Raw genomic sequence first — 25,963 nt, forward strand, 5'->3', positions numbered from 1 at the left:
AACATGGATTTGTTAAAGGCAAATCGTGTTTAACTAACTTGATAGAGTTTTTTGATGAGGTAACAGAGAGGGTAGATGAGGGCAATGCGGTTGACTTTGTGTATATGGACGTTCCAAAGGCATTTAATAAAGTGCCACATGGTAGGCTTGTCATCGAGGTTGCGGCCCATGGAATAAAGGGGGCAATAACAACATGGATACAGAATTGGCTAAGTGACAGGAAACAGAGAGTAGTGGTGATCGGTTGTTTTTCGGATTGGAGGGAGGTGCACAGTGGTGTTCCCCAGGGGTCGGTGCTGGGACCACTGCTTTTCTTGATATATATTAAGGACTTGGACTTGGGTGTACAGGGCACAATTTCAAATTTGCAGATGACACGAGACTTGGAAGGGTAGTGTGCAGTGAGGAGGATAGTGATAGACTTCAAGAGGATATAGACAGGCTGATGGCATGGGCGGACACGTGGCAGATGAAATTTAAACCAGATAAATGTGAAGTGATATATTTCAGTAGCAAGAAAGTGGAGAGGCAATAGAAACTAGAGGGCACAATTCTAAAAGGGGTACAGGAACTGTGAAATCTGGGGGTATGTGTGCACAAATCGTTGAAGGTGGCAGGGCAGGTTGAGAAAGCGGTTAAAAAAGTGGTCGGGATCCTGGGCTTTATAAATAGAGGCATAGAGTACAAAAGTAAGGAAATCATAATAAACCTTTTCAAACACTGGTTTGGCCACAACTGGAATATTGTGTGCAGTTCTGGGCACCGCACTTTCGGAAAGATGTGAAGGCCATAGAGAGGGTGCAGAAGAGATTTACTAGAATGATTCCAGGGATAATGGACTTTTCTTACATGGATAGACTGGAGAGGCTCGGGTTGTTCTCTTTGGAACAGAAAAGGTTGAGAGGATATTTGATAGAGGTGTTCAAAATCATGAAGGGTCAAGACAGAGTAGAGAGAGAGAAACTGTTCCCATTGGCGGAAGGGTCAAGAACCAGAGGCTTAGACTTAAGGTGATTGGCAAAAGAACCGAAGGTGATATGATGTAAAACTTTTTTACACAGCGAGTGGTTATGATCTGGAATGCGCTGCCTGAGGGGGTGGTGGAGGCAGATTCAATCATTGCCTTTAAAAGGAGACTGGATAAGTACTCGAAAGTAAAAAAATTTCAGGGCTATGGGGATTGGGCGGGGGATTGGGAGGAGCTGGATTGCTCTGGCATGGAGCCGGCGTGGACGAGATGGGCCGAATGGCCTCCTTCCGTGTTGTAATCTTTCTTTGATTCTACGCTTTGAAGATTAAAAAGTATGACTCTGCCTAATCATATTTTGATTTTCGAGGTGCCCTTTTACTACGTCCTTAATAATACATTCTAGCATTTTCCCTACTATTGATGTCAAGCTAACTAGCCTACAGTTCCCTCTTTTCTCTCTCACTCCTTTCTTAAATGGCAGGGTTACATTTGCTGCCTTGCAATCCACGGGGACCATTCTAGAATCTGGGGAATTCTGGAAGATCACAACCAATGCATCCACTATCTCTGCAGTCACCTCTTTTAAAACCCGAGGATGTCGGCCATCAGGTCCAGGGGGTTTCTCGGCTTTTAGTCCCATTAATTTCTCCAGTATTTTTTCTTTACTAATATTAATTACTTTAAGTTCCTCACTCTCATTAGGCCCTTGGTTCCCCACTGTTTCCGGTATGTTTTTTGTGTCCTCTACTTTGAAGACAGATATCAAATATTTGTTTAACATCTCTGCCATTTCCTTACTCCCCATTATAATTTCTTCTGTCTCTGCCTCGAAGGGACCCACGATTATTTTCACTCATCTCTTCCTTTTCACATACTTGTGGGAGCTCTTGCAATCTGTTTTTATATTTCTTGTTGGTTTCCTGTCAGATTCAATTTTCTCCCTCTTTATGAATTTTTGGTCATCCTTTGCTGATTTCTAAAACCCTCCCAATCCTCAGGCTAACTACACTTTTTGACTACATTGTAAGCCTCTTCTTTTAATCTAATATTATCCTTAAATTCTCTAATTAGCCACAATTGTACCACTTTTCCCGTGGAGTTTTATTCCTCAAGGGAATGTATATTAGTTGAGAATTATGAATTATTTCTTTAAATATTTGCCATTGTTTGTCTACTGTTATATCTTTTAATCTAATTTCCCAATCTACCTCAGCCAACTCGCCCCTCAAACCTACATAATTGGCTTTATTTATATTTAAGACCCTAGTTTCGGACTTAACCACATCACTCTCAAACTGAATATGAAATTCTATCATATTATGTTCACTCTCCTCCAGAGGATCCTTTACTATAAGTTTACTAATTAACCCTGTCTCATTACACAATACGAGATCTAAAATAACCTGTTCCCTCGGTGGTTCCTCCACCAATTAAGTACTTTTGAAGTGTAGTTGCTGCTTTACTGTAGAAAACATGGCAGTACATTGCACACAGCAAGGTCCCACAAACAGCAATGTGATAATGACCAGATCATCTGTTTTAGTGATGTTGGTTGAGGGATAAAAATTATAATTGAATTTAAAAGACCGGTCCAGCAGTAAGATACGGGTTTTCACCCACCTGCCATGTTTCTAAACCCGACCTTATCACTGGGGAAGATACCAAGCAAAGGCTGGGCCAGGGAGGCAGGGACTCTCCACAGGTGGTGGGGGGAGATCAAGGGAGAATTGCCCAGGTTGCTCTTACACCCTCTTCCAGTGGCTGGATTCAGACCAGAAATGGTGGAGGTCTTAGACCCAGAGAAGGGGAGAAACGGCCTCAGATATAGAAATGACTGAGGCTCAGTGTTAATCACTGTGGAATAGTTTACAATTCAGCAAATATATTGACCACCCGGAGAAAATTGTCCACCGCAGCCAACGTATCAGGCGGGTTGAAGTGAACTCTTCGAGGAGTCGCGTTTCCCTTAAAAACTCTCCAGCCAAATGGTAATGTCCCTTTAAATTTACAATCCTGCCACACCAGTCATCACCAGCTTGAATGTGTTGTGTCAGATCCTCTATCCAAGCAGTTTTCTGCTCCTGTCACTGTGACTCATTTCTGTTACACACCAGAGAGAGAGAGAGAGAGAATGAACTGCAAGTCTATTTATAAATCTCAGCCCATCTCCCCATCACTCACTGAAACATTGTTGGTGCAGAGGGGTGATTAAGCAACACATATTTCTCCCTGTACCTTTCTGCCAGCTGAAATGTGTCCATTATAATGAGAACAGGTGATTTGCCACATAAGTACAGTGCCTGGCATGTGATCCTTGGCACATTTATACACAGAGGCACCCTCAGAAAAGGTGGCAAATACCATGGCATTATTTTGGATGGAGAGGGCCTGAGGCTTAATTGCGACAGGCCTTTCCCCACAATATATGTGTGAGTGACAGGAGACACAGACGGAGACACGGGAGAGACAGACGGGGAGAGAGAGACAGACAGACAGACATGGGAGAGACAGACGCAGATATTAAAACGTACCCTTGTTTTAGATGGAGTATGACTTAAAAGCAAAGTAATGCATTGTTTCATTGACTAGTAATGTGGTGAATAGTTACTAATAGACCCCGAACTCATTCATAACACCTGCAAGAATAACTTGCAGTTACAGCTTTCCCTCCAGTGGCACATGTGGACTATCATGCAATGTGAAACAGGGTGATTTTAACTCTCCCTGATCGCAGGAGCAGTTAAAATGGAGCAGCTCCATTTCCCGCTCCATTCCCGTCAATCGGCCGTTTTAACGCCACTCATCTTGGCTTTTAACGAGTCTCCCGCTGGACTCCTCGATCACATCATAACCCCTGAAATTTAACCCACTTCTGAGCAGGGAGGCCACCCCGCAGGGGGAACCTGTCGAGAAGCCTGCAAGGCAAACTGAGGTAAGTTTAAAAAATAAACTGACCTTTGAGTAAATAAGGAGAAATTGTTTCCACTGACAGGAGGGTTTATAACCAGAAAAAAACAGATTGAAGATAATTGACATCTAATCCGAATACATTGGGCCCGGTGTTACCAGGGCTGCGGGTTCTCGGCGGGGGGGCTATCGGGCACGTGGGTAACGCGCCCGGTGAAATCAGTCAGCTCCCTGCACGATTGGAGCATAATTGGATCCACTTACCTGGTCTTCCGGGTTCCCCACTGCTGATCTGCGCGTCGGGCGGACTGCGCATGCACAGTCAGATCCGTCAGCTGGAGGTGCTCTATTTAAAGGGGCAGTCCTCCACTGACACATGCTGCAACAAATAGAAAAAATTACAGCATGGAGCAGCCCAGGGGGAAGGCTGCTCCCAGTTTAATGATGCCTCACTCCAGGTGTCAATACATGGGGTGAGGAGGAGGGGGAGGACAGAGATCTTCCCCCCCACTCCCGGCGGGCGGGAGGAAGCGGCCTGCCTCTGCCACCAGGAAGGCCTGGCTCGAGGTGGCAGAGGAGGTCACCAGCACCATCAACATATCGCCCACCTGCATACAGTGCAGGAGGCGCTCCAATGACCTCAGTAGGTCAGCCAAAGTGAGTACACTTATTCATTCCCCTACACTCCATCTGCCACATCACTGCCCCCACCCCACACCTCCTTCTGCACTGCCAACACTACTCTGTCACATCACCCCTCAGACCCACTCAAACCTCATCCTCATCTTACCTGCACCTACTCACCTCGCCAGTACTCATCCCGCCACTACCACTCAACCCAATCCTCATACAATATCATGGCTCTATCTCATACTCACCCTCTCGTGCATCTCTTTCACGGTCAGCCTCACTCAACCTGCCACTACCTGTGCTGCAGCCACAGGGCATGCATCACATACGTGCAGTAGGCAGCGTAAGGCAAACGGGTGTTTGAGGGTTTGTCACGGTTGTTACTTATATTTAATTTCTGAGCAACTCACGTCACATATTATATTGGCACCACTGCTGCCATGTCTTCGCGAATCTTGTCTGGTTTGTGCAATAATGCCCTTTCCTGAGGATCACTATGAAGACCCACAACTGATGCCACCCATTGTGTCACTGCAGAGTGGGTGTAGGTGTATTTGCAGGGCTCTTTTGTGCAGACGGCTGAGAGACGTCAGCGATGTCCCCGGTTGCACCCTTGAAGGATGCGGAGGAGAAGTTGTTGAGGGCAATGGTGACTTTGACAGCGACAGGTAAGAAGATGGTGCTCGGGCCAGCCGGGAGCAGCTTGGCATGAAGGAGGCTGCAGATGTCCACGACTACATGTCGAGTGATTCTGAGCCTCCGTGTGCACTGCTGCTCAGAGAGGTCCAGGAAGCTGAGCCTCGGTCTGTGGACCCTGTGGCGAGGGTAGTGCCCTCTGCGACGCATCTCTCTCTGCGGTAGCCCTCCCTCCTGCTGTACAGGTGGATGTGTCACAGTGCACTGTTGTGGAGCTCCACGTGTCAGAGGTGGATGGCGAGGCTGGTGATGCTGTTCGCCCTCCGAGGAGGTCATGACTGCAGCTACGGCGGCCCCCATCCGGAACATGTACATCTGAGGGGGTCCGCAAGGTAGGTACATATCTCTGGACCCCGGGGTAAGTGTGCAAGTTGGTGACTTTGGTTGTCAGGAGGAGGGTGGTGGAGGCCAAACTTTGTCCCAAGTGACAGAGTGGCCTCCTGCAATGAGTGAGGGTCTCTCTCCCCCCGCAACCTGTCAAATGGACCTTTGCAGCTGCCACAGGCTGACAGCTGCAACAGGTCCATTTGAACTGGGAGTGTTTCCCCCAGTGTGGGAAACAGTCCCAGTTTCCTTTAAAATCCCACCCCTCCTCACATAATCCCTGAATCAGGTCAGTTAATGACCTGAAAAAGCAAAATAAATACGTTCAAGTGGAACCCCGCTGGCTATAATTGCCTGCGGGATTCCCACCAGCGGGGGCTGCGCGAGCACGCCGGCGCGTCATTGGGGAACCCGGAAGTGCGCGGGTTCGAGGCGGGCTCCGGTCCCACTCCGGGATTTCCCGATTTTCGGGGCCCTCCCGCCAGGAACGCACCCGAAAGTGGGTGCTAAAATGCTGCCCATGAAAGACAAGATGGGTAAAAAGAGTTAAGATACAGATTAGCCATGATCTAAATGAATGGCAGAACAGAATCGCGGGAATGAATGATCTACTCCTGAGGGTGAGCGTGCAGTTCAATGGGCCCTTACTCTCACTTGATTCAGTTCTATGGGCGCCTACATTCACTGGGGTACAGTTCCGCGGACCCTGACGGCCGCTGGGGTACAGTTCCGCGGACCCTGGCGGCAGCTGGGGTTCAGTTCCGCGGACCCTGGCGGCCGCTGGGGTTCAGTTCCGCCGACCCCGGCGGCCGCTGGGGTACAGTTCCGCCGACCCCGGCGGCCGCTGGGGTACAGTTCCGCCGACCCCGGCGGCCGCTGGGGTACAGTTCCGCCGACCCCGGCGGCCGCTGGGGTTCAGTTCCGCCGACCCCGGCGGCCGCTGGGGTTCAGTTCCGCCGACCCCGGCGGCCGCCGGGGTTCAGTTCCGCCGACCCCGGCGGCCGCCGGGGTTCAGTTCCGCCGACCCCGGCGGCCGCCGGGGTTCAGTTCCGCCGACCCCGGCGGCCGCCGGGGTTCAGTTCCGCCGACCCCGGCGGCCGCCGGGGTTCAGTTCCGCCGACCCCGGCGGCCGCCGGGGTTCAGTTCCGCCGACCCCGGCGGCCGCCGGGGTTCAGTTCCGCCGAGCCCGGCGGCCGCCGGGGTTCAGTTCCGCCGAGCCCGGCGGCCGCCGGGGTTCAGTTCCGCCGAGCCCGGCGGCCGCCGGGGTTCAGTTCCGCGGACATTGTCTGTCACTCGACTACTATTCTGTGGATCCTGACACACTCTGCGAACAGTTCCGCGGACACTGACACTAATAATGAAATACCATGGATGAATAAAGAGATAAGATCAGAATTGAAACTAAAGAAAAAGGCATACACTCAGCACCTGGACAATGAAGAAAAGGATGACAAAAGGGAATACGAAGAGGTTAGGAAATAAGTAAAAAAAAACTATTCGGAAGGCAAAGAGGAATTACAAAATTAAATTATCAAAAAATACTTTTTATAAAGTAAAGTATTCTACAGACACATAAATAACAAAAGGAAAATCATGATAGGGGTAGGGCCACTAAGGGATGCACAAGGTAAACTCACAGGTAACGGCAGAAATGTGGAATCATTACTTTGCCTCAATATTGACACTAACAAGATGGATAAGACATTAGAAGCAGAAATCAAAAAAGTTGTAAAGACATTTATGATAGAAAAGGGGAGATAATTGATAAATGAGTCAAACATAGAAAAGAATAGAAGGATATGCTGATAGGTTTAGATGAAGTACCTGAACTATCTCCTCCTTGAAGGCCTCCCTTTGCTCTTTAACTGTTTTACCTGTTAATCTTTGTTCCCATTCCATAAGGGCCAGATCCCTTTTCAACTCACTGAAATTAACCCTCTTCCGGTTAAGTATCTTCAACTTTCATTGTCCTTGTACTTTTCCATAATTACTCTAAACCTAATCATATTGTGATCACTGTTTCCAAAACACTCTCCCATTGAAACTTGCCCCACTTCATTCCCCAGAACTAGATCCAGCACTGCTTCCTTCCTCGTTAGGCTGGAAACATACTGATCAAGAACCTCAGACATTTACAAAAGCTTAAACTATCCCAGCAGCTCAATCTAATACAGCACCTCCAACTAACCCAGTAACTTAAGCTAAAACTGCACTTGCAGCAAATAGATTACCTCAAACTAAAGCTGCTGCCCTAAGTAATCCAGCACCTCAACATAATCTAATACCTCAAGCAAAAACAGCACCTCAAAAAAGGCAGTACCTCAGACCAGCCCTGAACCTCTAAATAACCTAATACTTCAAAATAATACAGCCTCCAAACGAATCCAACACTTCAAGCTAACCTAGCACCTCAAGTTAGTCCAGCACCTTAACCTAACCTAGCTCTTGAAGTAGTACAGTACCTCTAACTGGCCCAGCACTTCAGACTGATACAGCACCTCAAGCTAATACCATGTATCTCTGAAACTGACCACAGCACCCTGAAACTGACTATAGCACTGCAAACTGGGTTCAGGGACCATAACTGAGGCAATGTTCAATGACTGACTATCCCATCTCCCCAAATGAGTCAGCATCCTAAAGCTGTCCACAATACGCCCCAAACCGATCACATCATCTGCAAAAAAAACACAATACCCAGAAACTGACCCAGCCCCCACACACTTACCTCACCATCCACACATCCACACATTGATCAAACACCCAAAGCTAACGATGGCACCACACATTGGGCTTCTGCATCCTGTAAAATGATAACTGAGCAGAGAAACCCCAAACCACAACGCCCACAAACTGACACAGAACAACAAACATAGACAACGATCTCTGATGATTCAACACGCCCAGACTGATGCCAACACTGAGGGATTGTAGAAACCCCTGACGCTCCGCCTTCGGTGTCAGCCTCGTCATGTGGGTTCATTCTGGGTTCGAGATATGTTTCGTGCATTGAATATTTTTAGGCTGATGAATCAGTGTAAGACTTTGGTTCAATCTTGGATTCTGGGCTTGTTTTCAGTTTCAACACAAATTTGGGTTCTTGGCTTTTCCTTATGTTTATAATTCATTTTACATGAGTTGGTCACTTTAGAATTGGGATTGGTTCAGGGTCCCAGTTCAGTTTTATATTCTGGGTTAGTTTGGTCAATTTGAGATTCTGTGTTGTTTTGAGTTTCTGGCTCAGTATCTGGTTGTAACATACTGCACACAAACTGACCACAAGAGCTCCAATTTACTCAGGACCCTCAAGACTAACATTCTCCACACATCCAAAAACACCCAGCACTGCAAAATATTCCACAGGACCCCGGCAAAGACTGATCCTCACAGACTGATCTCAATGATCCCTAACATTACATCATATCTTAAAAACAGCAGAAGAGCCTGAAACAAACTACAGAACTAACAAGTGAACCAGTGGAGTCAGCTAGGGTTCTGGGCCAGGTCGGGTTTCCAGGTCTGCTTGGTGTTTCAGGTCTGTTTCGGGTTTGCCGTATTTTAATATTCTGAGTCCGTTTAGGATAATGGATCAGTTTCGGGTTTAGATCAGCCTGTGATTCTGAGTTGGTTGCAGTTTTGCTTTGGTTCAGGGTTCCAGGTCGGTTTAGGATTCTGGAACAGTTTAACGTTCTTCCACTCTGAGAGGGAAATCCAGAGGACCGGAGCTCTTGGATTGACTCGAGTTCCTTTGGAGCTGTAACAATTTAGGCCACGGAAAGTGTCAGTATGAGGGTCTGGGTCAGTTTATGTTTCTGTACAGGTTTAGGGTTTTATGTCGATTTAGGGCTCTGGGTCACTGGGTTTTGGGATGTTTAGGGTATCCAGTCATTTCAATTTACATATTAATTTGGGACTTAATGTGAGTTTGGAATTGTGGGTTACTTTGTAGTTATGTTGAATGTAAGATTCTGGGTCATTTTAAGGTTCTGACTCTGTATTCCGTTGATGGTCAGTTTAGGGTACCTGTCACTTTTGGGATTCTGGATCAGTTTGGGGTTCCAGGTCAGTTTAAGTTTCTGGGTCACCAGGGGTTCGTGAGCTGATTTAGGGTTTTGTGCAGCTTAGTGTTTTTGGTCTCTAAAGTACTTTGGATCAGAGGGTCTCAAGAAGGGCAAAGGACTCTTGTTCATAGAGAGTTCTGTGTCTGTTCAGGATTCCAGGGCACTTTTAAGTTCCAGATCAAGTTGAGGTTGTTCAGAAGTTTGGGCGTTCATGTTCTGTTCAGTTTAGTTTGGGTTCAGGTAGGGTTGTGTCTCTGGGTCATTTTACAGTTCCTGGTTTATTTGAGGTTTGTATGTGAGTTTAGGGTCTTCCAGTGTTGGGCACCGTGTTGTTTAGGTTTGAGGATCAGATTGAGAGTTGTTGCTTGTTTTGTTCAGAGTCATTGTTGGGTTCTGGTTAAGTTTAGGTTTGTGACTCGCTCTGGTTCTGCTTCAGTTTGGGGAAATGGTTCAGCGTCTGATTAAGAGTTAGTTTGGGGATTTAGGTCAAGTTATGTTTCAGTGTCAGTTTTGGATTGTATCATTGTATGTTTGCCTTGTCGTGCAAGTGTCTACAGGAGATTGGGGTTCTGGGTCACTTTGTAATTCTGGTCAGTTTAGGTTTCAGGTCCAGTTTGGAAATCTTCAATATCATTTCCACCTCAATATTTATCTAGTTAATCTTCACAGCTTTAATTGAGGATTTATTCCACATTTTTTTTCAGTACAAAATATCAACTTTATTCTCAGTAATAATACATACAGAGACACTGGAAAAACCTGTTTTTCATTTAGAATATCTCCCCACAGGGAGGTGCACCGTTCCCAGAGACACTGCAATACTGGGTCGATGCGTGGAGTGGACGGAGCAAGCCCCTATTCCATCTCCCTGTTCCAAAAATCAAATTAATATACGGTCCCCAGATAGGGGACGTATCAGATATTAAACTGATAAGAACAGATTTTTTTCTCAAAAAATATACTTTATTCATAAAATTTGTAACAATACATACAATACAGTTGTCATATCACATTTCAAACATACACAATACAGAATATACTTTTTGCAAGATACATAAAGTACAGTTCCATTATGATTCCAACAATACAGTTACACATTGTTCATAATTACAGTTCATGACACTCTAGGGTGCCTTATTGCATTACAATCAATAAGCTTATTGATTACAGATTCATTACAGGTACATTACATTTCATTACATAAATTTGTATTTTACATTCTGCCCGAGGTGGGTTTTCCCTGATTGCAGCCCGTCGGTTCACAATTGCGGGAGAGCTCGAAACGATAGCCTTTCCCCACAGAGCCTTTGCGGCGGCCGCACCCAGCTTCAGTGCAGCCCTGAGCACGTGGACCTGGACCTTGGAATGTGCCAGTCTGCAACACTCGGTCGAGGACAGCTCCTTGCGCTGGAAGACCAGCAAATTTCGGGCAGACCAAAAGGCGTATTTCACCGAGTTGATGGTCTTTCAGCAGCAGTTGATATCTGTCTCGGAGTGCTGCCCTGGTAACAGCCCATAAAGCACAGAATCATGTGTTACTGAACTGCTCCCTTGTGGGAGAAACGAGAACCAGTTTAAAAATAAGGGGTCTCCCATTTAAGACGGAGATGAGGAGAAATTTTTCTCTCAGAGGGTCGTGAGTCTGTGGAACTCCCTTCTCCAGAGAGCAGCGGAGGCAGGGTCATTGAATATTTTTATGGCTAAGTTATATCGATTCCTGATTAACAAGGGAGTCAAAGGTTATAGTAGGTACACGGGAAAGTAGGGTTGTGGTCACAATCAGATCAGCCATGATCTTATCAAATGGCAGAGCAGGCTCGAGGGGCTGAATGGCCTACTCCTGCTCTTAATTCGTATGTATGAACCTGGACAGATACCACTGCATCTCTCTCCAGATCTTCTTTGCAAAGGGACATTCCAGGAGGAGATGGGTGACGGTCTCGTCCCCATCGCAACTTCCTTGGGGACAGCGCACGGTGGCACTGAGAGGTCGGGAGTGCATGAAGGATCTGGCGGGAAGGGCCCTTCTCACCACCAGCTAAGCTACGTCTTGGTGCTTGTTTGAAAGCTCTGGCGATGAGGTGTTCTGCCAAATGACTTTGGCAGAAAGCCTCATCGCTGCACAATGGGGGACTCCTTCCAATCGAACACGAAGGATTGTTAATGTTGTATCCACATCACGTACTTCTGTGCCCCAATAGTTTGTTGTGACACACAATCCATTTCTCTTGTTGTATTTTATACTATTACCGTGCGCGTTTCTGTTCTTATGGAGGTGTCTGTGGGTTCCTGTGGGCTTGATGTTGGTAATTTCAGCCTCCAATGCCTGTGTTTGAATACAGCCAACACTGACAGGAGGTAAATCTGTTTCACCTGCTGCTTGTAAGGATCCCAATTAAAGAGTCTGGACAGCATCAATCCATTACTTACTGGGAATGGGCCCACTGCAAAAATTGTATTTAATTAATGATTTCACTCAGATAAGATCAGAGCAGGTGGAGTCAGGACAAAGAGCAGAATTAATAGCAAGCTGGGTACAAAACAGAAAACAGAGTAAGTGTTAAAGGTCGTTACTCAGACTGGCAAAAGGTCTGAGTGGTGAATCACAGGGATTGGTGCTGGGACCACTGTTCTTCACCATTTATATAAACGATTTGGACTTGGGAATTGGAAGTATAATTTCAAAATTTGCAGACAACACCAAACTGGGGGGTATAGTTAATACTGAGGAGGAGTGCGACACAATACAGGAAGATATAAATAAATTTGCACAATGGGCGTGTAACTGGCAAATGAATCTCAATATAGATAAGTGTGAGGTTTTAAATTATGATGGGAAGAATAAGTGGGCCACTGCTTCAATAATGGGGTAAAGGAGCAGAGGCGTCTCGGGGTACAGATACACAAATCACTAAAAGTAATGACACAGGTTAATAAGGCCATGAAAAAAGCAAACCAACACTGGGGTTCATTTCCAGAGGAATAGAATTGAAAAGCAGAGAAGTTATGTTAAACTTATACAGAACCTTGGTTAGACCACACTTGGAGTACTGTGAACAGTTCTGGTCTCCATATTATAAAAAGAATATAGAGGCACTCTATCGAGTAGGTGAAAAAAAGATTTACGAGGATGATACCAAAACCGAGAGGTTATACTTAACAGGAAAGATTGAACAGGCTGGGGCTGTTTTCTCCAGAAAAGAGAAGACTGAGAGGTGACCTGATGGAGATCTTTAAGATTATGAGAGGGTTTGATAGAGGAGTCATGGAGAAGATATTTCCACTTGCGGGGGAGACCAGAACTAGGGGCCATAAATATAAGATAGTCACTAATAAATCCAATAGGGAATTCAGGAGAAACCTATTTACCCAGAGAGTGATTCGAATGTGGAACTCGCTGCCACAAGGAGTAGTTGAGGCGAATAGCAGAGATGCATTTAAGGAGAAGCTAGATCAGCAGATGAGGGAGAGAAGAATAGAAGAATATGCTGATAGGGTTCGATGAAGCAGGGAGGGAGGGAGGGGGCTTGTGTGGAGCATAAACACCGGCATGGACCTGTTGTGGGGAATGGCCTATTTCTGTGCCGGACATTCAATGTCAGATAGGCTGCAGCATGGCTGGTGTTAAAAGTGAATCAGTGTCAAACTGGTGAAAATGTCGGTGCTATTGGGGTGTTGGGGCCGCATCACCTTCCTTAGAATTAATAATAATAGGAACAAAACTTCACTCATTTAATCTTCTAATATGCAGAGCATATCTTTGCTTAGTTCGTGAATAATGAACCTAGGCCCTGTGAGTACAATTGCAACTGACTGTCCACAAAGTTTAATGGAAACTGAGCAACTTGTGTTGATGTATCACCAGCCTGAAAATATAGGGCTCAATTTTAAAAGTAAAGAACAGGTGGGTTGGGGGTGGGGGTGCATTGAAAATTGTCACCATTTCAGACCCGCCTCCAACCCGCCCATTTCCCGTTTTCACAGGGGCGGTCAACCAACCCACTCCCAGGGGGCGGGTCGGGCCTCATAACCTTTCAAGGAGGCTTCAGGCATCCATTTTTTACTAATTCCCGATTTCCACCCTGGGTGGCCAGGATTCCTGGGCCTTCTGTTTTACTTCTCGTGAAAGGAGGTGAGAAGGCCCGAGAGTAACAGGCAGGTGCCTAGAAAGGCACAGCTTGTGGGCCCTGAGGAGCAGGAGTGCTTCCCCCAGGCCCAACAAACCTCCCTGCACCGACACCCCTCCCCCAATCCCGGACCCTTGACCCCGATCCTCCCCCTCCGACCCCCGACATTCCCCTCAATGATCGCTGACCCCTGCAACGACCCCCGATCCCATCCCACATGACTTGCGACCCCCGTGCCCACCTATGCCCATCCATGCCCCGTGCTCACCCGTGCCCCCAATCCATGCAAACAAAGACTTACCTGAAGACGTCCTCTCCCTGGCTGGTTTCCCGTCCCATTGAGACCAGCCTGTCAATCAACCGGTCAGTCAGACGGGAAACAAAAAAAATAAAAGATGTCCTTCCGTCAAAATCTTAAGGATGTAACGGAAACCCGTACTAATGGGTTTCCTGACCTCAAATTGACCCCCGCCCCTTTCCCGGCTCCGTTTTAAAATCACCCTCATAATCTCTGAACATCAACCATGGAGTGGAGTGAACAAATAGGTGGCAGCTGCAGTTAAAGGCAGAGAAATGGAATACATAGAGAGAGATGGGTAGGGAGAGGGAGGGATGTGGAGAGACAGAGCAATGGAATATACAGAGAGAGGGAGGGTGGATAAAGAAAGGGAGCAACTTAAACAGAGAGGGGTGGACGGCAGACAGAGAGATCCAGGAACGGGGCAAAATGAGGGGATTGTGTAGAAAACGTGTCAGCAAAATTGCAGAGAACAGAGCCAGGCACAGAGAGAAAGTGGATAGGGACAGAGTGGGAGGGAAGAGAGCGGGTAAAGAGTGATTGATGGGGATGATAGAGAGGGACGAAAAGGAAGTGAGAGAGTGAGGGGTAGGGAAACAGTGAGGTGGACTCAGAGGTGAGAACTCGGTTGGGAGAGAATGGGAGATGGGGAGCAAGGTCGGGAGGGGTGCGGATCGAGTGAAAGGGACAGGGAGGAAGAGAGATACACTAGTGTGCAAGGAGTTGGAGGCAAATAAGCAGGGCAGCAGGAATAGTGAGATAGGCAATGGGAGATAGAGAGGGATGAAGACAGATGCAGACCGTGTCAGAGAGAGAGATAGAGACTCGAACGGGAAGGTGGGAGACAGAGAGACAGGCTCACGGACAGCTGTGTTCATGCTGCAGGTCAGCCATTCTTTAAGATGATCTCAGCTATTTAGATTCACAGATTATTCATTTAATGGAAATTTCTTACAGTAAAGAGAGAGCAGATCCCCAGTGACACCAGGACCAGAGTTTTATTAACACAGCACATGGAGATTTCTTACACAGTCCAACCCCTTACTGGCAAAGTCACACATTGTACAAAAGGGATCCAACAAACTCCTGAAATTTGTCACTTAGTTACAAAGAGGGTTATTCATATATCAGTGATAACGCCCTTTGTACAACTTGCTGTCTACAGGAACTGAGCTAACTTGAGCCATGTTTATTTTTTTTTAAAATCTATGTCCCTGACCCCGTCTCCCCGTGCGTCCCTGACCCCGTCTCCCCGTGCGTCCCTGACCCCGTCTCCCCGTGCGTCCCTGACCCCGTCTCCCCGTGCGTCCCTGACCCTGACCCCGTCTCCCCGTGCGTCCCTGACCCTGTATTTGGCGTTTTCCCCTTTCACTCTTTCTGACTGAAACTTGTCTGATGAGTGGTAACACTGTCATACAAGGTACTTTCTGAATCCTCACTGCCTGTCTGTACAATTCACCTTCTCCCCCTAACCTCTGTGGTGTTGCCGTGGATTTCTTCCAAACACACATTGGCCTCACCCCTTCCTGCTTTGTCAACGTCTCTTCCTTTGAGCATTATCTCTGGACTCCTCCCCTTCGATCACCTCCCTGCCGATCCCCATACCCCGCCCTCCCATTGCTCCACTGATCAGATCTCATTGACTTCCATTGGTTTCCTGACCCTCAACACATTCCCTATCAGTCCCTCCAAGGTTTGCCTGTCCTACCTCTGCAAACGCCTCCATCTCCATGTCCCACACTCTTTGATCCTCCAACACTGGCCTTCTGTGCATTCACTCATTCCTCGGTTCCCCTTCTGCGGCAGTGCCTCCAGCTAACCCGGCTTTACTCTCTGTTAATCCCTTCTGAGTGACGGAAACTTCATCTACTCCTGTGAAATTCCTCCATCAACTATTCTAACTGAGTCATTGGCCTGATTTTTAAAAAAAAGACTTCACGCCTGTTTTGAAACATCAACAGACCTTCTGCGCCTGGATGCTTCCGTGTTTCATGTCGACAAGGAGTGTGAGAGGTTGCAGCCCCTGTTCCACTATTTAAAGGGGCTGCTCCACAACTTCTGGCTGCGTTTCAGTCCCACGCTCCTCATCTTTGGCCACCGGGTGAGGAGGAGGGCGGATCAGTCGGAGGATCTCCTCGTGGGCCTGTCCAAGGTGGCCATCCACAGGTCCAGGTTAGACGGGGCCCGTGGGGGCAGTCGCTCCAACTGTCGGCTTCCCCAGATTTCTCCGCGCCTGGGTGGCCCTGGAGATGGAGCACGCGGTGTCTGCCGGTTCGCTTGGGGCTTTCCGCGACCGGGGGGCACCGCAGGGGCTGGAGTGCATCCTGGACCGAAATAATAAAATTTAAATTTGACACTTATTTTGGGTTGTTTGGTTTTTCTGCACATGAACACACCCTAAACCCCGCTTCTTGTAAAAGGGGGGCCAAAAAACACAAAAAAACTCAAAAAAAATCAAGCGTCATTCTGACTGCACTTCCAGTAAACACTTCAGAACCGAGCTGAGTGGAGGTCTGAGCAGAGCAAAACGACAGCCCTTGCCTGCCTCCTGAATCCGGGAGAAGGCAGAAAAAAAAACCATCAGTGATTCCCAGACTATTGAGGACCAACAGCTGTTAAAATATCAGACACGGAGTTCCAGGAATGTTTTAAGGGGGCCCAGAAATAGTTAAAAGAGAGAATTAACCCCACAGATGCTGTAGGCGGGGCTCGATTATTAGTCCGGTCCGGTGGAAACTAATATCCAGTCGCTAATTCACAGCCCTTCCTCCGGACAATTACATTTCGGGTCAGACTCCCTGAGGATGTGTTTAAAAAATGATCTGAATACAGGAACATGTTTTGATAATGTTACTGTCTGTTGCTTTTGCTCATTTTTTGTCGGCTGCTGTAAAATTAAATTTTGATCTAACTTTTGAGAAGAAATGTGTTGAAAGGAGATATCGATGGCCCTGATGCTGAGTCCCTTTGGTAAATTGAGGTGATAATTGTGATCTGGAATTGAGTTGTGATGTTGGGAAGTCAGTTCCAGCTTCACTTCAGCCGTTTTCCTCATTTGACCAATTTACCAATTAGAGTAAACGGATATTTAATCACATTGAGCAGCTCCTCTCTGAACTTACTCTGGGTCACTGTGTAAATGGCCGTGTTCGTGCAGGAACTCAGAAGCTGAAGCAGAATTCCCGCTTGTTCGAAGGTTGCAAAAGGGTTAAACAAAGATCGGCGGTGAAAGACACCTGAAATTCGATAATATAAAAAATATACGACCGTTGTCATCCAGAGCAGGATAAAACTGCCGGATATGGCAAAAAGTAAAACGATGGACCTTCTGCGGTTCTTCATCTCAGGGTCCTTGTCATTCTCACCATTGCTGAGGTCCCGGAGGCTCCTTCGGGCCCGACTGGCCACTAAAATGCGTCTGACGGTGAGAGCATTAAACAATAAAATCAAACAGAATGGAAGCAACGGGGTTAACAGCTGTTCAATCCAAGAAAATGCGATCCATGTGGGTAGAATATAAAACTGTGATGATACAAGGCAACCCCACGGTATATTGTTAATTGTTACATACGGATACGGAACATACACGAAGGGCCGGGGAATGTTCTTTAAACCGAACAGCGCGCTCAAAGTCACGATAATCACAAGTGAAGTTTTCTCGGTGCAATATTTTGTTTTCAGCTTCTGACAACTAATGGCTACAAAACGATCAAAGGTAAAAGCGACCGTTAACCAAACAGAACTGTCTGTGGCAGTCGGAGCCAGGAAGAGAATGAATCTGCAAACACGAGTGTAGAACAGGAAAGTGTCCCCCCAATAAAGATGAGCAATCCGATATAAGATCACATTACAGACAATCACCAGGAGATCCGCCGTCGCCATGGCCACCAGGTAGCGAGTGATACATTTGGAGAGGCCGCACTTTCCACGGGACAGGATCACAATCGCCAGCAAGTTCACTGAGAGAAAGAGAGAGACAGAAACAGTGAAATCACTAACCGGGCTGATCAATGAGCTCTCAGTTTAACCGATGTACATGGGCTATGATTGTGTTTATTTATTGGTTTTGCCCCTTGGCTTCTGCCTCCTGTTCCGAAGGGGCAGCTCATTCTGGGAGGTTCCTTTCGGGTGACGGTGGCCCCGGGATCCCTCACCCGACAGCTGAGTCCTCACTTGTGACCCTTGAGATTAAGTTTATTCAGTCGATTCCGACACTGGGAGGTCCACGGGACAGAACGTCAACAAATTTGAAAGCAAATGCGACAAGATAATTTCCCGTAAATTAGGCAGACAGGCAGGTGGAATGGGCGGGACATGGCAGATGAAATTTAATGCAGAGAATTGCGAAGTGATACATTTTGACAGGAAGCATAAGGAGAGGAAATATAAGCTAAATGGTACAATTCTAAAGGTGGTGCAGGAACGGAGAGATCTGGGGATATATGTGCACAATTCTTTCAAAAAGGAATTGGATAAATACTTGAAAGGAAAGAAAATTGCAGGGCTGCGGGGAAATGGGACTAACTGGATTGCTCTTACAAAGAGCCGGCACCGGCTTGATGGGCTGAATGGCCTCCTCTGTGCTGTAACTACTCTATGATTCTAAGAGATGGATCCCAGAAGCCGCACTATGTAAGAACAAATCACCACCAACTCTCATTCATGTTCTCCAGCTAAACCCCTCTCGAACTAATGCCAAGTCTGGTTTCCCCCACTCTCCACAATAACATACATGGGCAGCAGCATGCAGTCATTAGTACAAAAGTACAGAAGAACATAAGCAATAGAAGCAGGAGTAGGCCATCCAGCCCCTCGATCCTGCTCCGACATTCAATAAGATCATGGCTGATCTTCGACCTCAACTCCACTTTCCCGCCCGGTTCATTTTCTTGGAATCTAAAAATCTATCGATCTCAGTTTTGAATATATTCAATGACTCAGCATCCACAGCCTACTGGGGTAGAGAATTCCAAAGATTCACAACCCTTGGAGTGAAGAAATTCCTCCTCATCTCAGTCTTAAATATCTGACTCCTTATCCTGAGACAATGCTCTCTAGTTCTAGACTCTTCAGCCTGGGGAAACAGCCTCTCAGCCTCGACCCTGTCAAGCCCTCCCAGAATCTTACATATTTCAATGAGATCACTTCTCAATCTCCCAAACTCCAGAGATTATAGGTCCATTCTACTCAATCGCTCCTCACAACCCTCTCATCCCAGGAATTAATCGAGCGAACCTTCTATTTATAAGCTGTAATTCAGTTGGTAGCACTCTCGCCTCTGAGTCAAATGGTGGTGGGTTCAAAGCCCCACTCCACGAAAGTTGCACCAACAATCTCGGCCGATCTTCCAGTGTCAGACTGAGGGTGTTGCTCTGTCAGTAGATACTGCCTTTCAACCAACATCACTAAAAAATCAAATCATTTGGTGATTATCACATGGCTATTTGTGGGACTGTGCTATGAGCAAATTAGCTGCTGTGTTTCCTACATTACAACAGCAACCACACTTCAAAAGTACTTTATTGGTTGTAAAGCGCTTTGGCAGGTCGGGAAAGGCGTTAGGTAAATGCAAGACTTTCTTTCTTTTCTTCATTGCATCCCCTCGAAGACAAGTATATCCTTCCTTCGGTAAGGAGACCAAAACTGTACACAGTATCCAGGTGTGGTCTCACCAAAGCCCTGCACAATTGCAGCAAGACTTCCTTACTCTTGAACTCCAACCCCTTGCAATAAAGACCAACATTCCATTTGCCTTCCCAATTGCTTGCTGTAACTGCATGTTAACTTTCTGTGTTTTGTGTACAAGGACACACAAATCCCTCCGAACATCTACATTTAATAGTTTTTTATCATTTAAAAAAAAATCTGTTTTTCTATTCTTCCTACCAAAGTGAATAACCTCACATTTCCCCACATTATACTCCATCTGCCACCTTCTTGCCCACTCACTTAACCTATCCATCTCCCTTTGCTCACTCTTTGTGTCCTCCTCACAGCTTACTTTCCCACCGAGCTTTGTATCGACAGCAAACTTGGATACATTACACTCGGTCCCTTATCTAAGTCATTCATATAGATTGAAAATAGCTGTGGCCCAAGCACTGATCCTTGTGACACCCTACAAGTTACAGCCTGCTAACCTGAGAATGATCCGTTTATTCCTACAGTCACCTTTTTTCAACGAGCCCTGACAATACTTTAAACATCAAATGCATAAAAATCCTGTAAAGTCATTGCAGGAATATAATTACGATCTGAGAGGAACATTTGATGGGAATACAAGATTGTACCTTCAACTCAGGAGGACAGTTTCTGTCACATGTTTTATTTATCTGATGCGTATTCCGTTTGTTCCCTGTCCTTCTATCCTGAAGACACTGACTCATGCCGGGATACACAGCCGCAATCTGCTCTCCGGAACCCCAGGCGATCGGTCCTCGGGAAACACGACAATCTCACCCGGTCCTTCCTCACCCGATCTCCACAACAGGCGCGCTTTCACCAGGAGGCAGTGGATTACACTCAGGACTGTGCGCCCTGCCTGTTTTACCCCTGCCTGGCCAGGGAGCACCAAGGACACATTTAGACCCCAGACTCGACAGTTCAGCACAGAGCGAGGGTGAGTTACTCAGTGCATTGACCAATGGGATAAGAATGAAAGTTTTCGCTGTATCACAAAACTTTGCAAAATAACATTCCATGTTTACCAGACTCAGCGTTGAAATAGTTCAATGTTCTGTAACTTACACCATACGTGCTGATAATGACCTACCAGGTAACCCAATTGCTGCGAGAATAGGGTAATAAACTGCTTCTGTCTCCGCAATTGCAGGCACATGCATTTCTCTGTGGAGACGATTAATTTCGATGCTGTAAAGAGGTATGCGGACTTCAATGTCAGGTAACGAAGTTAAAGCAGCGAGTTTGTGAATTGTAATTCAGTTTAAATGGAAAAAAACAAAATTAACCTGGAACAAAAAGTGACTACGAAGCTGTCAGGTTATCCTAAGTGGTTCACTATTGTCGTTTAGGGCAGGAAACCTGCCGTGCTTACCGGTCTGGCCTATACGTGATGATGAACTGCCCTCTGAAATGGCCAAGCAAGACACTCAGTTGAATCAAACCGCTACAAAAGAAGGCTGAGAAGAATAAAATCGGACGGACCACTTGGCTGCCTCCCAAGCATCGAATTCGGACATGACAAAGGCACACCCAGCCCAGTCGACCATGAAAACTCTTCCAACATCTGGGGACTGGCGCCAAAGTTGGGACAGCAGTCCCACATTCTAGTCAATCTTACAGAATCAAAGCTATCAGCAAAAGTCCCATCATCATCCTTGGGTACATCCTCTCCCACCGGCAGGTCTGACCCACCAGAAGTGGATATACAGTGTGGTGCGAGTGACCCTGGAATTCTTCAACATTGAGTCTGGACCACATGAAGTCTCAAGGCCTCAGGTCAAACATGGGCAAGAAAACCTCTTGCTGACTATCACCTATCACCTCGCCTCAACTGATGAATCAGTTCTCCTCCATGTTGAACACCACTTGGAGGAAGCACAGAATATACTTTGGGTGGGGATTTCAATGTCAGTCAACAAAAGTGGCTCAGTAAAACCACCATTGACAGAGCTGGCAGAATCCTGAAGGATATAGCTACTAGACTGGGCTTGTGACAGTTAGTGACAGAAACAACATAAGGTAACAATCTACTTGACACCGTCCTCACCAATCCACCTGTCACCAATGCATCTGTTCATGACAGTATTGGTGGGAGTGACCACCGCACAGTCCTTGTGGAGACCAGGTCCCAACGAGGAAGCCCTCCATCGTGTCATGTGACATTCTCAACTTGCTAAATAGGAAAGATTAAGAACAGATCTAGCAGCTCATAACTGGGCATTCACGAGGCACTGTTTTGCCATTGGCAGCAGCAGAATTTTAATCCACCACAATCCGTAACCTCATGTCCCGGCATATCTCTCACTCCTCCATCACCATCAAGCCAACCCTGGTTCAATGAGTAGTGTAGAAGTGCATCTCTGGATCAGCATCAGGTGTAGCTGAAAATGAGATGTCAACCTGGTGAAGCTTCAACACAGGACTACATGCTAAACAGCGGAATCAGTAGGCGATAGACAGAGCTAAATGATCCCATAACCAACGTATCTGATCCAAATTCTGCAGTCCTGCCATATCCAGTCAAAAATGGTGGCGGAGAATTAAGAAATTAACGGGACGCAGAGGCTCCCTGAACATCCCCATCCTCAAAGGTGGTGGAGCGCAGTATGTGAGTGCAAAAGACAAGGCTGAAGTGTTCGCAGCCATCTTCAGCAAGAAGCACCAAAGGGATGATCCTTCTCAGCCTCCTCCTGAGGTCCCCACCATCACAAATGCCAGTCTTCAGCCAATTCGATTCACTCAACAAGATATCAAGTCACGGATGAACGCACTGGACACAGTAAAACTATGTGCCCCAACAACATCCCAGCTGAAAACGTGTTGCAGAACCAGCCAAGCTGTTCCACTACATCGACAACACTGGCATCTACCAGTAGGAAGAATAAGGAGGCCTCACACTACTTGGATAATAAAAGTCCAAATTGGATGGAGGACCAAATGGTCTAGGGGTACAGATACACAAATGACTAAAAGTAGTGACGCAGATTAATAAGGCCATAAAAAGGCAAATCAAGCACTGGGGTTCATCTCTAGAGGGAAAGAATTCAAAAGCTGAGAAGTTATGTTAAACGCTTATAGAACACATGGAGTACTGGTCACAGTTCTGGTCTCCATATTATAGAAAGGATATAGAGGCATTGGAGAGGATGCAAAAAAGATTCACAAGTATGATACCAGAACTGAAAGAATATATGATGTGGAGATGCCGGTGATGGACTGGGGTGGACAAATGTAAGGAATCTTACAACACCAGGTTATAGTCCAACAGTTTTAATTGAAAATCACAAGCTTTCGGAGCTTTCCTCCTTCGTCAGGTGTGTGAAGGTTTCCATAAAAGCTCCGCATGTATAGTAACAGAACAATGCCTGGCGATTACAGATAATCTTTCCAACTGCCTGTTATCACACCTCTGCATGGATGGTGTTCAGACAGGGGAACATTACACCCAAGACCACTGAATACGCAAGCGGTCAGATTACAAAGACATAAGAACATAAGAACATAAGAAATAGGAGCAGGAGTAGGCCAATCGGCCCCTCGAGCCTGCTCCGCCATTCAATAAGATCATGGCTGATCTGATCCTAACCTCAAATCTGAATTCATATCCAATTTCCTGTCTGCTCCCCATAACCCCTAATTCCCTTTACTTCTAGGAAACTCTCTATTTCTGTTTTAAATTTATTTAATGATGTAGCTTCCACAGCTTCCTGGGGCAGCAAATTCCACAGACCTACTACCCTCTGAGTGAAGAAGTTTCTCCTCATCTCAGTTTTGAAAGAGCAGCCCCTGATGCTAAGATTGTGCCCCCTCGTTCTAGTTTCACCCATCCTTGGGAACATCCCTACCGCATCCACCCGATCAAGCCCCTTCACAATCTTATATGTTTCAATAAGATCGCCTCTCATTCTTCTGAGCTCCAATGAGTAGAGTCCCAATCTACTCAACCTCTCCTCATATGTCCGCCCCCTCATCCCGGGGAAAAAAAGAGACAGAGAGAGAGACAAAGAATGGCCAGTTGTATTAAAAACAGATAACTTTTTTTTTTCTCTTCCCCCCCCCCCCGCCGCGGTGGGGTTACATGTAGCGCGACATGAACCCAAGATCCCGGTTGAGGCCATCCTCATGGGTGCGGAACTTGGCTATCAATTTCTTCTCGACGATTTTGCATTGTCGTGTGTCTCGAAGGCCGCCTTGGAGAACGCTTACCCGAAGATCGGAGGCTGAATGTCCTTGACTGCTGAAGTGTTCCCCGACTGGGAGGGAACCCTCCTGTCTGGCGATTGTTGTGCGGTGCCCGTTCATCCGTTGTCGCAGTGTCTGCACGGTCTCGCCAATGTACCATGCTCCGGGGCATCCTTTCCTGCAACGTATGAGGTAGACAGGCACCTTAGCCAGTGCGTGCAGTTTCTCCTTATTTACTCTATCAAAACCCCTCTTAATTTTGAACACGTGGATTACTTCTACCCTTAACCTTCATTGCTCGAAGCAGAACAATCCCAGGTTCTCGATTCTCTCCACACAACTAAACCCCATCCCTGGTATAATTCTGAAAATCTCCTCTCCATCCTCTCCAAGACCTTGACCTCCTTAATAAATTATAGTGAGATGAACTAACATATCACAGGCCGGGGATCCAACTTGCCCGTGGGGCTCAGTACCACACGGGTGAATCCAGGTAACTCAGCTCAGGCCGAGGACTGAGCCTCGGCTTTTCTTGCTCCGGGGCTCAGTAGCACACCTCGTGAGATCAGCTAACTCAGTACAGGCTGGAGATTGAACATGTGCCCATCCTGCTCTGTGTGGGACTCAGTACCACACCAGTTGAGATCAGCTCACTCAGCACAGGCCGGGATGGTGGAGAGAGACAGACACACGGGTTGTGATCTGTAACTTTTTATAAACACTTCAGTTTATTTCACTCCGTGTCCAACACCGTGCGATCTCCCCTGGTGTGTCAGCTTTCTGTGTTCATACAGTGTAATGTATTGAATTGTCTCTTGGATCACACGGGGTGGTAGACGGGGGTCTGTGTGCGGAGGGTTCAGGGGGTGAGCTCTGATTCCCGCCCTCTTCTGGATTGAAAGGAGAAAAGAATGAATGAGAGAGAGAAGCGATGTGGGAGAAGGGATGATGGAAGAATTTGTCCGTGAACCTGATTAAAGTGGCCCAAAAACAAGATAATATTAAGATATCATCAGCAGAACATTAATACAAGCTGTAAAACAAAAGCAAAATGCTGCAGATGCTGGAAATCTGAAGTAAAAACAGAAAATGCTGGAAATACTCAGCAGGTCAGACAGCATCTGTGGAGAGAGTTCTGATGAAAGGTCATCGACCTGAAAGGATGTTTCTCTCTCCACAGATGCTGCCTGACCTGCTGAGTGTTTCCCGCATTTTCTGTTTTTATTATTAATATAACCTGAGCTCTCTCGAGTGTTTGTTGTTCGATTCACTGATAAAGCTGGGAATTGAGGGGAAGCTGGTTCATGGCGAACCCCAGCTCTGAATCCCCCCGGCAGAGAGTTCAAGGAATGTTTAATATAAATGAGATTCAACGACAGGATCAGAAAATCTCTCCTTGATGGTCGGTCTCATTCTGCCGAAGTGAGGAATGAGCGGGAGGGGCAATTCCACCCGGGGTTATATTTTATTCCAAGAGGATGACGCAAAAGTACTGCTTACAGTGGGGCCGAAATAGTTCAGTTGGGAGAGCGTCAGACTGAAGATCTAAAGGTCCCGGGTTTCGGCAGTTTTGGGTTATTTTGTTTCTTCTTCTTTGGGCCGATTCTCAAACATTTATTTGCACTGACATTTTTACCCGACACTGAACGGTTGGGGATGGAATAGAGAGACATCAAGGATGTCTGTATTTAGCTTTTTTTCCTCAATTTCTTTCTGCCTTTCTCTCTGGTTTTTGTCTCTCTCGGTGCCCGATGAACATTTGATTTGATGCATTTGTCCTAAACTGATGCCTTTTCCACATCTCAGGGCGGTCAGACACGCTCTGTCTGTCTGTTACTGCTTGTGACCATTAACGGGAACAGGCCGCGAGTTAAACATTTATCAGCAAACCGCCAGAGAGATAACACAGCGGGAATAAAACACATTGCCTCACATTGTTAGACACCGAGTGACACAGATTGTAATGTGTGTCAGTAAACAGACCCGGAAAACAGAGTCCGAGAAAGGAAAGAAATAGAGAGATAGAAAAGAGTCATAAAAAGAAAGAAAACCCTTTCTCCACCCCAACAACAACAACAACTTGCAT

The 25,963-nt window shown here is 46.7% G+C and overlaps 1 protein-coding gene, 1 long non-coding RNA gene and 1 pseudogene across 2 annotated transcripts in view; 1 reads left to right on the forward strand and 2 right to left on the reverse strand.

Moving 5' to 3' along the window:
• LOC137309383 (uncharacterized) overlaps nucleotides 1-20,626 on the forward strand; it is a 39,450-nt gene extending 18,824 nt beyond the window's left edge. The window contains exon 3 of the long non-coding RNA XR_010959828.1: nucleotides 20,388-20,626. This is a non-coding gene — a long non-coding RNA (uncharacterized lncRNA). The remainder of the gene's footprint in view (nucleotides 1-20,387) is intronic.
• LOC137309394 (U2 spliceosomal RNA) lies at nucleotides 10,377-10,548 on the reverse strand (annotated as a pseudogene).
• On the reverse strand, nucleotides 16,132-19,939 carry LOC137309356 (probable G-protein coupled receptor 139). The gene is made up of 3 exons (XM_067977608.1): nucleotides 19,900-19,939; nucleotides 17,082-17,972; nucleotides 16,132-16,337 (listed from the first exon to the last, which is right to left on the reverse strand). Exons 1-3 carry the CDS (start codon nucleotides 19,937-19,939, stop codon nucleotides 16,132-16,134), a joined length of 1,137 nt encoding a protein of 378 aa, XP_067833709.1.
• Nucleotides 20,627-25,963: the final 5,337 nt, after the last annotated feature.

This window comes from Heptranchias perlo, unplaced genomic scaffold, assembly GCF_035084215.1.
Source record: "Heptranchias perlo isolate sHepPer1 unplaced genomic scaffold, sHepPer1.hap1 HAP1_SCAFFOLD_163, whole genome shotgun sequence".
NCBI classification, from domain to species: domain Eukaryota; kingdom Metazoa; phylum Chordata; class Chondrichthyes; order Hexanchiformes; family Hexanchidae; genus Heptranchias; species Heptranchias perlo.